Source organism: Lacerta agilis, chromosome 15 (genome assembly GCF_009819535.1).
Source record: "Lacerta agilis isolate rLacAgi1 chromosome 15, rLacAgi1.pri, whole genome shotgun sequence".
Lineage (NCBI taxonomy): Eukaryota > Metazoa > Chordata > Lepidosauria > Squamata > Lacertidae > Lacerta > Lacerta agilis.
Window position 1 is genome coordinate 6194755 of NC_046326.1, and position 13273 is coordinate 6208027.

The 13273-nt window shown below is 45.2% G+C and overlaps 1 protein-coding gene across 1 annotated transcript; it reads left to right on the top strand.

Moving 5' to 3' along the window:
• Nucleotides 1-84: 84 nt before the first annotated feature.
• Nucleotides 85-12775, top strand: LOC117059909 (major prion protein homolog). Its single transcript, XM_033171833.1, has 2 exons — nucleotides 85-185; nucleotides 11887-12775. The coding sequence occupies exon 2, from the start codon at nucleotides 11888-11890 to the stop codon at nucleotides 12692-12694; it is 807 nt and encodes a 268-aa protein (XP_033027724.1). The 5' UTR covers nucleotides 85-185; nucleotide 11887; the 3' UTR covers nucleotides 12695-12775.
• Nucleotides 12776-13273: the final 498 nt, after the last annotated feature.

The following is a 13273-nucleotide window of genomic DNA, read 5'->3' on the forward strand; positions in this document are numbered from 1 at the left end:
TGCCTCGCCAGCGCGGAGCAGCGGCGCCTGGCAAAGCGGAGGCGAGCGCAGGTCCGCCAACCTGGAAGCGCGTGCGCGGGTGTCTCATTGCGTACGCGGAGCCGGAGAGTGAGACATACAGAAAGCGAGAGATCGAGAGCTGGGTCCCCTCGGCCCTTGGGATCCTCGGAGGAGGACGCGCGCAGGTGGGTTCAGCGCTTGGGGATGCGGGAGAGAAGCGCAGGGAGGACTCCGGGCTCCCGAAGCGTCGGTTTGTTGGCCGGCTGGCCGCTCTCTAGCCCGGAGAGGTGGGCTGGGGCACCGGAATTGCGGGGCTTTGGCGGCACCCCGGCTCAATGCTCTCATTGTCCAGGTGTCCCTCCGTAGGCAGGCCGCGCTGGCCGAGGGAGGGCTTTGGCGTGCGCTTTTACGCACCTTAAAATGGAGAGGACGCGGAGCGGGCCCGGAAAGCGAGGAGACCGTTGCATCAACGCTCTGGAAGGGTGGGCTCGCTGGCGGCCGTGCGAGGCGGGGAGGTGGGAGGAAATGGGGTTTAAGGGCAGGGACGAGCCCCCCCCTTCTCCGCGTGGAGAATTCTGCCTTGCCACCAGCTTTCCTCTCCGCCCCTCCTTACCCCCCAAATCCACACCAACCTCTACCCTCGCCATGTTAGCAAAAGATGCGGGAGATGCTGCTTTTACGGTCGAGCGATGGACCTAAAGATCGCTGTGGAGAAGGGAGGAAAGCTGCCCCACACATTCTGGGTCAGACCAATGCCGGATTTACTTATAAGCTAAACAAGCTATAGCTTAGGGTCCCACTCTCTTGGGGGGCCCCAAAACAATTTAAAGGGGGGACTGTATGTAGCCTACATTTAAAAAAAAATAAGATATAAAATAAAACCTACATACAGCAACAGTGTTTTGTGTTGTTTAGGCTCCTATGATGTAAGTAATGAGCCCCGCCTGCTAGCCTGCTCCCTAAAATATTGCTCTTTTTTATATATAGGGTGCCTACATTCTGCATGGACTGGTTGCATTACTTTGATAAAATGCATACTTTGTTATGTGCAAATGGCTATTAGGTCCATAAATTACCATATAGCATATATTCAGCAGAAAAAGCAGCGACAAATTGTTGTTGACAAAGGACAGCTGGACATATAAATGGCCCCACTACCTTCAGTAGCTTAGGGCCCCATCAAACCTAAATCCGGCCCTGGATCAGACCGTTTGTCCATCTGCCCTGCCATTTTGCTGTATACAAGCCATACTTTAAAGCGCACAGCCAGCAATCCTGGGAACTGTAGTTTGTTAAGGCTGCTGGGAATGGAAGCTCTGTTGGGGGTAAACTACAGGTCCCAGGTTTCTTGCGGTGGGGGGTGCTTCAAGGGTTTGTACACAGCCAATGTCTGCTTTGGTTGGCAGTGGTTTGCTAAGGTTTTACCGTAAGTAGACTCCTTTCCAGCATCTGTTGTACAGTCTTGTATGTTTCTTACTACTGAATCACTGAAGCAAAGTGTCTGCTTTGCCACTGAACTATGGTGGTCCCTTTTCTGGATAACATACCATGGAATTGCCCCCTTTTCTCACCTACCAGGCTTATTTTCTAACGTTTCATTTCTGCGTTTTAGCTTCTCTCTCTCATGGCAAGAAATCTTTGTTTGCTTATAACATGTCAGCCATGCTTCTGGGTATTACATAACAACCCTTGACACTACCAACACCCTGGTTGGTTGTGCAGTCCTTATGGGAGCAAAGAATGTTGCTTTTTGATCATTTTGCATTGCTCCCAGAGATTGCTCGTAGGGAGGAATGAGGAAGATCCCCTAAAAAGTTAAGGCATTTTCCTGCGAAGGATTATGCCACAGCAAGCTTTAAGGTGCCACACACATTTGCTTTATGAAAATATTTTGTCAGGATCATCTCAGAAATTTGCAAGAGGTGAAATGCGCATTGAATAAATGCATTTTGCAATCGTTCTTCACCTCTCTGGGCATCAGAGGTTCACACAGCAGCAGTTACAGGGTTAAAAAGACATGCAGTTCCAAGCCAGCAGTTTTGCTGTCTTCTGGCTCCACAGAAACTCTGGTTTTTAAAGGGAGCACCTCTCACTCTGCCAATGCCTGGTGATTCCCCTGAGCAGCATTCCCAGTAGGTTTCCAACCATTGCAGATTGGTTGCCATCCTCACGCAAAGCAGCTCCCCGTATGAGCGCCTTGTGGCAAAACTGTCACTAGATCTGTTGCCGTGATTAGTTGATAGTTAAGACAAGGATGATTTGAAGTTTGCTTAGTCAAAATAAGAAATAATGTATATACTGTACCTGGTGTATCAATAATGATTTCAGAGTGCAGCAAAAAACAAAACAAAAAAAAACCAGCTGGCACCTTTGCAAAGCTAAGCAGGGTCCATTATGGTTTCTATGACAACCATCAAATCCTGCACTTACTTAGTCATTAGCAAAATGCAAGCTCAGCCACACTGCTAATGGACTTTACGATTAGAAAAGTCATAGTTTGTTATATCTAACAATGCTCGTGTGTATTTTTTAATTGATGTGTATAGCTTATGAAGCAATATCCTGCAATCAGATGGTTGGTGTTTTTTATATTTGCATAACAAAACTGAATAACTTTGTGAGTATGATAAATACTTTAACAGATTCCACGTTGATAGGGGCATTAAGTAAATTTTTGTTTGGTTGCCTGAAATAATAGGTATAAACACTCAAACCTGCAGTTAAAATGCATGCAGGAAATAGCTGCCAAAGGCCTAAGGTCCAAAATTCATGTGACAGTAAAATGATGCGTCCCATTACCGAATAAAGTTGGATTTGTAGGTCACCATACCAGAAAGGTTGGAAGCCACTGTCCTAGACAGCATCCCCCAGGGCTTTGCCAAAGCACTCTCTTGCTATCGTAACTGTGCCATGCTTAAAAATGAGGTCAGGAAAGCTTTGCTCAGATTGATCTGTCAAGTAATAACATTCACCGCAGATTTAAAAACATGAGCTTTTGGTGAGAGCAGTCCAGATTAAAAAGGAGGTTCCGTAATTTTCTACAAATATTTCTCTGCAGTCGTTCCAAATCATGCATTTAGTAGAGACAGAGGTGGTGGTTAGAGCAGGGGTGGCCAACATGTAATAATGTGTATACAGCCTAAGTTGGTGCATAACGCTAGCACATAGCATTGATGCAGGCTGTAACAATAAGAGGCATAAGTAACTTGGTGGCAGCACTGCTGTTCCAAAACATCTTCCTCACTTTAAGCTTTCACAATACTGATGGGAATTGAGCTTTTACAGTATATTCTGTTCTGTAATTTGGCAGTTCTGTGTGGTCAAGGTCTTAATGCAGCCTTTGGGCCCAGTGAGACTTATGCCTGAGTAAACATTAATGGGATTGCTCTGTAATTGTGATGGCAAAGGAAATGTGAAAGGCTGGCAACTTCATTTATTAAATATTAAGTTCCCTTGTTCCAGAAGGAAACAAGCGGCGCCAGCAAAAAATGTTGCAGTATGGATTGATCATGTGCAGGGTGCCAGCCAGCCATGCCCTTTCCCAAGACACTCCATTCCACTCCACCCCACCCACCTTGCATTCAGTCAGCATTTCATGGTCGCTGAGCATACTTGATTCTCACGCAGTGCCGGATTTTCGTATAAGCTAAACAAGCTATAGCTTAGGGCCCACTCTCTTGGGGGCCCCCAAAAAATTAAAGAAAAAAACTGGATGTACATTTCCAAAATATAAGTTAAAAAAATAAAATAAGTAAGTCCTTTTGAGTCCAGTAGGCCCTTTCTCCAGGTCTGTGCGTAGTCATTAGGGATTGGTGCATCTGCCAATTTCCATTTCTTGGTTTCTCATTTTTCCTATCTTATGTTTAGTTCTCCACATTTCCACATCACTTTGTTGTTTTGTCCTAAAAAAAAAAAAAACCCTCCTCGTGAAAATTAAGCGTTCTGGTGCACGTTTCTCCTAATACACACATTGTGTGTGCAGTTTTGCCTAATACACACATTTTTGCAAAGTACTGGTAGTTTTTCTTAAGACAATTTTTTTGCATATTGTTTTCTTTAATTTGCACGTTTTAACGCATGTTTCACCTGCGTATACAGATAACTCACAACTTGCACGTGTTTGACATGTGCGGTTTCAGCTTTACACAGTTGAAGGCCAGCCAGCCGAGATCGCACAAATTAAATTCCTGAAGGGTGGAGAGCTTAAAAGCTCACAGACTTGCTTACTGGGTTCTTACAAGATCTTCGAAGGCCCTGCAAGATCTCACGGGAGCCTCCCAAAGCAAGTCTGGGAGTTTAAAAGCAGTTAGCATGTACCATTGTGGGCTCTTTACAGGCCGTTTCCCAGTTTTTAAATGGTTGTTTTGACCATATGAGATTTCAGCTATGCCATACGCTCTATCCCTGAAACACAACACCTGCGTAAGATATGAGTCGCCTGTATGCATCTTTGAACTCATTACTTGACTGGAGAACTGCCTTGCAAAATTGGAAGTGTGCCTGTGTTTTGGCACACATATTACTGTTATGGAAAATGTGAATCAGGTGGGATCTCCTTTAAATTCAAACAGGATCGAGGTTCCACCCCATCCCTAATACTAGGAGTAGCCTAAATAAATCAATATTATGAAAGCCTGCTTTTTCATTTAAAAACGTTGCTTTAAATTGTTGACACTCCTGATTAGTAGAAATGTATCTTCTCTGTTAAGGCCCTCTCTGGATCTCCAGACCCTTAATTCTGCTGCCATCTTTACAGCTCATTTCACAATCTCTGATCTTCCCACACCTGACCTTACAGAGATATTAAGGTCAATGTAAGCCCTCCAACAAGGGATTTACTGGGCTTCTAAACTCTGCATAGTGTTAACCCTAAATAGATGCTGCTTAATAGTGGTAGCAGCAGCAGCAGCAGCAGTAAAATAAACTCTGCCCTGATATACTACTGTACAGCTAAAATTAACAAAAGTTAAAAGCAAGACTTCAGCTAAAATAACTTTGACACTACGAAGCTATGCCTGAGACTAGTAAAGGCTGTGCACAAACCATATATTTAAAGCACACACAGAATCCTGGGAACTGTAGTTTGTTAAGGGTGCTGGGGATTGTAGTTCATGATGGGTAAATTTTTGTGTGTGAGCGGTGGGTACTTTAAATGTATGGTATGTACACAGCCTAAGTCTCATTGAATTCAGTGGGACTTATGGTGAGTAGAAAGGTAGGATTGTGGCCATATATAGGATTCTCTTCTATAAACTTCAAAAGCTGCTTTCAACAGGGCTGTGCTTTATGATCTTTGAGATTCTGCGCCAGCAGCATTTACATCTTGGATTCGTGTGGTTTGGTCTTGTTTTTAACTGGCTTGCCCTGCCATTTTAATCTGCAAACCACTTTGGCATTTCCTTTCTAACTGAAAATCAGTATTAAAACATTTTTGGAGAAATAAGTTTTTTTTATAGGACGGTCCCGAGTTTTGCAGCCCGCAAATGCTAAGTTCTAAATACTACCTATTACGTTAATTGCATTTAATGTGGCCGATATATTTTTAGAAGCTAGCATAGCTGCCAAAGGAAGATCTGATCAGGACTGTGTTGGGCAGGGAGAGGGGAGATTAACCCCTTCTCCCTCACTTCAGTCCTGTCTACCCTCCCTCCTTGCAACTTGCTACTTGTATTGGGGGGGAAGCTGTCATTGGTGCCAAAGTGGACCATGCTAAGGGCCGGGCATTAATTAAACTCACTGTCCATCCTGCCCTCTTTTGTTTAACAGGATTTGTATATGGTGTAATCAACAAAAACCTCCGAAGCAGTTTATCGCAGCCTGCCAGTGGGTCATGTAGCCTGTGCGAGTGGGTCTCAGGCTCTATAAGTAAATCCAAATAGTTTTTGCTTTTAATCTTCCATTAGTATGATGAATGGCTCCTGCAATTCTTTTGATTCATTGGCGTGTTTTAATGCTATGTTGGCACTTGTAACCAAACATCAGAAAGGCTCAAGTCTTTTTAACATTTGGGAACTTCTCTCTAAGGGCCGATTGCCACAAGGCGCTCACCATCCCTGGTGAGCTGTAATATGAGCACCTTGGGGCAAACGGTCACTGGATCTGCTGGCAGGTTTAGTTAACGGTTAAGCCAAAGGATGGTCTGAAGTGTGCTGCATCAACATAAGAAAAAATATATTTACTCTGTGTACCTATAATGATCTGTGACTGTGTCTGACAACTGTCAACGCATGACCTACTCACAAGCAAAATGCAGGCTCAGCCCCCCCCCCCGATATTTGCCATAATGGATTTGATTATGAATAAAACTACTAAAAATGTTCATAGTTCATTATATCCAGCTTTGCTTAGGAAACCAAATGTTTTTAGAATGGATTCTTATAGCCTATGAAGCAATATTCTGGAATCGGGTGGGTGGTGATCTTGCATCCCATAAACATAACTTTAACTAACTTTGTAAGTGCTATAAATATTTCAACAAATTCCACTTCATTAGGAGCATTATGCAAATTTTTGCTTGGGTGTCTCAAGTAACGGCTATAATGTAAGCAGGCTTGCGGTTTAAATGCACAAAACAGATGGCTGCCAAAAATCTAAGGCCCAAAATTCATGAGGCAATAAAACCATCGATCACGATACCAAGTACATTTGGACTTGTGGGTTGTCATAAAAATCAGCATTTTCAAATTAGATATGCATAATAATAATACATGATAAAATCACATATCTGGGGTAGCTTTCTTTTTCCTTTTTTGAAAGGGGGATTAGTTTTAAAATACAGTCCCATTAAATGCATTAAAACATTTAACATAACTCATAGTTCTTCTTTTCCATTTTAAACAAAGAAAATGGCACTCATTGATTGAAAAGAAAGACACTACGGGTTGCTTGATAAAAGGGTTCATTCTTCAGTTAAATGTCGTGCATACTAAAGCCGCAGTTAGAGAAAAGCATTGTTTTTTTTAGAAATGACCCTGCTAGCACACATTTGATTTGCCATCTGCTTTGGGCCTGTCGCAAAATCCAGCAAGTCATGAGAGCTATTTTTTAAAAATCCCTGCCCTCCCTTGGCAGAGGGGATGATGGTGAAATCTAGCTGGCCATTCTATAAGTCAAGGCTTCCGACCAGCTACCAGATGTGTTTATCCATGCTCTGCGGTACATGGTGTGCTGTAGAGTTGCATTAAGAACATTTTGCCCTGTAGGTTTTTTGCATGAGGTGATGTCTGCACAGGCACCCTGCTCAGTTATGCAACTGAATATCCAACCAACTCCTGAGAAATAACAATCCACTTTGAAAGGATTGTGTGGTGGTCTGTTTAGGTGACGTATTCATGTTACGGGCGTTTACTGATACCGTTTCACAGAGTAGTATTTAGGCCCTTTAGCCTTTGGTGTTCATGCATATTTCCATATCGTGTGCTGTTTAACAGTGTGAGGGACCCTTTAAATTACTCCCGAGCCCTCACACTTTTAAACGCTTCCCCAGACCGTTTCTCTCCCTAGGTTTCACCGACGACTAAAATGAATCCTAAAGTGTTAATATGGGAGATGTCTTCGGGGTACCTCAGTGCTCCACGTTCGAAAACCTCTTGCCACCTTGGGATCTCCCGCCCCGGGTTCCCAAACTACTGCAGCTTGCCTTCCCTTTTGGCAACTGCGTGGCTCCTTTGGCTTCACTGCCCAGCCCTCTGTACGACAGGAGAATAAGCAACCCGTTCCCTCTTCCACAGGAAAACCTTTGTTCTTTTCCCCTTAGTCACACCTCTTGAGGCACTGATGCACTGCCAGAGTCCACGAACGTTGAAACACAAATAAGTTTATTGAGGTAACTTAAATAACATGGATGTTCAGGTTTAATGCGGTTATTCTTCTTTTCATGAACGTTAGCTTTGTTACAACATAGCAAGGATAAAAACCTTTCCTTCCCTTCCCAAAGCCTAACCTCTCACGAGCTCTCTCCAACCCGCTCACCCTCTAACCCTCTAACCCTGACCAACTGCCCAACTGCCATTCCCCCCTTTTAAAAGGCGAAAAGCCCCGCCTCTTGCGAGTGAGCTGCCAGTCACATAGAGTGGGTGTTAACTCTTTATGCGCTGGGCACTAGACCATACCCAGATTCAGGACTGATCCATTACAAACAGCATACTATGTAACTGGGTAAGGTTCTTCATTTCACCATGGCTGTTACTCAGAGGAAGAGCTTCTGGTTTGTGCTCAGAAGGTCCCAGATTCAGTTCCTGGCACTTTCTCCTCAGAGTTCCCTGGGAAGAGGGATTGACTATTAAACCACTCCGTAGCTCTGTGAGGGGAACAGGGGTCTCCTAGCAGCTCTCAGCGCATTACAGTTCTTAGGATTTCTTGTGGGAAACCACGACCGTTAAAGTGGTATGATGATGCTTTAAATCAGGCATAGGCCAACTCGGCCCTCCGGATGTTTTGGGACTACAACTCCCATGATCCCTAGCTAACAGGACCAGTAGTCAGGGGTGATGGGAATTGTAGTCCCAAAACATCTGGAGGGCCGAGTTTGCCTATGCCTGCTTTAAATGTATGTTGTAGATGAGGCCTGGTTTCCTTCTGAAGAAATGATCAGTTTAAAAAAATAAGTCGCCTCAGCTCTTTCATAGATCCAAAACTGAATGACTGGATGAGATGCAAATTTAGAAGCAACTACTACCATTTGAATAGAAATACAATTCCTCTCAATATAGTGAGAAAGATAAGGATTTGAATAGAAATACAATTCCTCTCAATATAGTGAGAAAGATAAAGAAAAGGATTTGGACTGGGCAGCTCTTCAAGTCGAGTCCTCTCCTCTGTAAAGTAGGACACAAGGCCCAGGAAGAATCTATATGATGGGAACAGGAGGGGCATCAACAGAAATCAACAGAAATGGAGATTTTAGAAGCCAGACACTATGTGCATAAATGGGACGCGGGTGGCACTGTGGTCTAACCCACTGAGCCTAGGACTTGCCGATCAGCATGTCAAAGTGCAAGTAGATAAATAGGTACCGCTCTGGTGGGAAGGTAAATGGCGTTTCCGTGCGCTGCTCTGGTTCGCCAGAAAGCGGCTTAGTCATGCTGGCCACATGACCCAAAAGCTGTACGCCGGCTCCCTCGGCCAGTAATGTGCCTTTCAGAACCGCTTAAAAGGGAAAGTTCTCCAAGTTACTTACAACCTCTCCTATCATTAGGGCCCTGTGAGTTCACAATGCTATGTGGGAGCCAAGCAGAGTGGCTGAAATCTGCCTGTTGATCTGAATTACCCGGGAGGTTCACTGCCAGCAGAGTTCTGATCTTACCTTCGAGGTTTCAAGGGACTGTATCTCTCTGGGTAATTCTACAGCCTAGTGATAGCATTGTTCCAATAGCTCAGGTTGTTTTCTGGGTTTGATGTCCTCTGCTTTCTCCGCATGCAGCTGCCGGTGAGCAGGACACAGACATGTTTGAGAGTGTGCGTGTGCAACAATGGGAAATGAGTTGGCGGCTGCTTGCGTAATAGACTGTGTATTGTAATAGATTACACACACACACACACACACCCCGCTGCCTATGGGTTGCATGCACAAATCTATGGAAAGTTCACATTGTGGTTCATGTACCACTGGAAGATGCAGAAATTGGAGTTCTTGGTAATACCCAGAAGTCAAAAATTAAAGAATCCAAGAACTCTGGCCATGCGGGAGATCAGTTTTAAAGTCTTCAAACAGTTTTATTATTATAGTATTGAAGCAAATTCCAGTCGAAATAAATTCCAGGACAAGGCCCTGTTTTGCTAATTCTTCCTCAGCTAGATTTTCATGGTCAAGGTGTACCATACAGAGAATTGGTACATATAGAGTTCTTGGATTCTTTAATTTTTGACCACTGGAAGATGCGGCATTTGATGAATTAAGAATCAGTTTAAAAAAAATAAGGTGCCTCAACTCTTTGATAGATCCAAAACTGGGGGTGAAAAATGGATCTCTACCTTAGTCATTCCAAGACAATATCTCATATATATCCTCTTTCTGGCACCTGTGCCACCAACATTATTTTTTGAGGGGGGGGGAGGTGGATACAGTAGTTTGGTAATACAATTGCATTTATAAAAGGAAGTGCCTTTTGTTACCTTGCAACTTTTTCCTTTATACAGCTGAAGTCACATAGTCTACTTAGAAAGTTACTGCTGTGTGTTGTTTACAACTAGATAAAATGCAGTTAAACTTAGTATTACTGCTCTCAATGGCCACTCAGAAATCTGGGAATAAGGTGGGCAGACATACATCTTAACCTCTATAGAAGATCAGCTCTCTGTGCAGCCGTGTTCTTCAGCCTTAGATCCCAAGGAGTTGGAGTACAATCCAGATAAGACTGAGGCACTGTTAGTAGGTGGTTCCCTAGACCGGATGGTTGCCTGCTTTTGACGGGGTTGCACACTCCCTCTGAAGGAGCAGGTACGCAGCTCAGGTCCATTGCTGTCGCTTGAGGTTCGGGTGGCCTTGGTGCCCTGGAGTGCCTTCCATCAGCTTTGGCTGGTGGCCCAGCTGTGCCCCTATCTGGACAGGGATAGCCTAACTTCTGTCACTTATGCTCTGGTAACCTCTAGGTTAGATTACTGCAACGTGCTATACGTAGGGCTGAAGATGGTTTGGAAACTCCAGTTGGTGCAGAATTCATCAGACAGGTAGCTCTCTGGGGCAAGATGGTTTAAGCATATAACGCCATTCCTGGCCTGACTGCACTGGCTGCCAATTAATTTCTGGGCCCAAATCAAAGTGCTGGTTTTGACCTATAAAGCCTTAAATTCATTCATTCAAAAAGCCTTAAATGGCTATTGACTGCAATGCCTCAATAAGAACCTACCTGGACTCTTTGTTCATCATCTGAGGCCCTTCTTCATGTGCCTCCACCCGTGAGGTCCAGAGGGCAGCAACATGAGAAAAGGCCTTTTCTGTTATGGATCCTTGCTTGTGGAATGTTCTTACCTGGTGCCTTCATTACATATCAAAAGGTGCCGGACAGAAACATTCCTCTTCTGCCATGCCTCTGCCAGTCTATGGCCTTTAAAACTGTACATTGGGGGGGGGGTGTTTTGTTTGTTACTATGGTATGCTTGTGTTTTTATATTGTGAGCTGCCCTGCGATCCTTGGATGAAGGGAGATACAGAAATGCCATAATAAATAAATAAATACAACTCCCATCTTCCCCAGCCAGCTTCGCACAAATGGTCAAATATTAGAAATGGGGGAGAAATTAGATTCAGTCTTCATTTAAAGATGAACCTACCAGATTTGTACTTTGTGAACAATACATGGACAGAAACACAGGGATCCTTCAAAACGTGCGCTTCTCCAAATTTTGCAATGCAGCAGTATTCCAGCCAAGTAAAATGTGCAAAAATGCATAAACTAGGGTAAAGTATACATAGAAGTGCATATATTAATGAAAATAGCATACAAACATGCATTATATAGGGGGAAATTGCTTTGTAAATATGTAAAGAACTGGAATGAGGAACCTCAAGCTCGGGCCAAATGTCCCCTCTGTCTGGCCCTAGGGACACCCCCCCACACACACATTAGGCTACTCCCCTCCCCAGGCTACCCCACTCAATGGCCTAGCTGCATACCCACCTTGAGTGTTTTTGGCCTGGCTGGAATGTGCCTTTGAACTCTGGTAATGCCTCTTGCTTGCCTGGATGGGGGGGGGGCGTGAGTATTTGTAAAGCTAGGGTACAGCACAGAGGTAAAGTCTGCATGTGGCTCCTGGAAGGCTGCTCAGAAAGGAGGGTGTATCTTGCTCTGGAAAAGGTTCTCACCCCCTACTATAGAGAACCATTTCACTTTGTGCCAGAAACATTGTTCTTTATCTAAATGAGATTTCCTCCTTTTCGGCTTGCAGAATGACCGTCATGGGGAAGTACCTGGTGACCTGCTGGGTAGCAATTCTCTTGATCCTGCTGCAGAGCGATGTCTCCGTTTCCAAAAAAAGGCCCAAACCCAGCGGTGGTGGCTGGAACACAGGGAGTCAACGTCAGCCTGGATACCCGCAGAACCCCGGCTACCCACAGAACCCGGCCTACCCACCACCACGCAACCCAGGCTATCCTCAAAATCCTGGTGGTTACCCACAGCAGAACCCTGGCTACCCGCCGCGCAACCCTGGCTACCCACAGCAGAACCCTGGCTATCCTCAACGCAACCCTGGTTACCCACAGCAGAACCCTGGCTATGGTGGGGGCTATGGTGGGGGCTATGGAGGCAAACCGTGGAAGCCTAAGCCGGCCAAGCCCCCCAGTATGAAGCACGTGGCCGGAGCAGCTGTCGCAGGGGTGGCAGCAGGAGCCCTCGGCGGCTACCTCTTAGGCAGTGCCATGTCCAACATGAATTTTGGTTTCCGCAACCCCAACGAGGAGCGGTGGTGGCATGAAAACCGCGACCGCTATTCCGACAGAGTCTACTACCCAGAGTACAAGGATCGTGTTTCGAAGGATGTCTTTATGAGAGACTGTGTGAACGTCACGCTGACGGAGTACATCACCCCTCAAGGGAACCAAACTGCAGATGAGATGGAAGTGAAAGTCGTGACACATGTGGTGCGTGAAATGTGCACAGAGCAGTACCGCTTGATATCAGGGGCAGTTCTGCTTCTCGCCAGCCCTTCCACGCTTTTCATCCTCATGTTGGCCACGTATTTCCTTACCCCCTGAGTTCCTCCTCAGGCCTGCACCTCGTTGTTCATTGAGCAAATGTCCAGAAGGAATGAGATCTACACAGGGCGACGGCTTGGGGGGGGGGGAGATGACGTTCTCGCTTATGCACCTCTTTCAAAGCTGTTACATCTGCTTTGTATTAATGAACACCCAGGCTTCTGCCAAGCACCCATTCCTTTTGCAGCCATCTTTGATTTCTGTCGTTCGTGGTACAAAATGGTTGGGGGGGGGAGAGCATAAGGTCTTATTTTGTAATGAAGGGAGGGCAGGGAGAACCCGTCATAGATCAAACCCCTCTCTCCTTCATTTGAGCCTAATGTAATGCAAAGTGTAAATAGCGACTCCACACAGAAAAATGAATTGTTTGCTAGGGCCAGAATTAAGGGTTGGTGTGGCTGGGTTTCTGCCGGAGAGCCTACAGTTGAGAAGGGCACCCACATTTCTCCTCTTTAATGTTGAGACTTGCTTGTTCACCCGCCTCTAGCGCTGGTTCAGACAGCGGTGGAGGTGAGAAAGAGGAGAAGTCAGTGCCACAGCCTACTTGCTTGTTGGCTCTCTGGCAAACCAGCAGATGGG

Excerpts from the sequence above, each read along its gene's own strand:
- LOC117059909 (XM_033171833.1), top strand. The coding sequence starts at position 11,888 with ATGACCGTCATGGGGAAGTACCTGGTGACCTGCTGGGTAGCAATTCTC.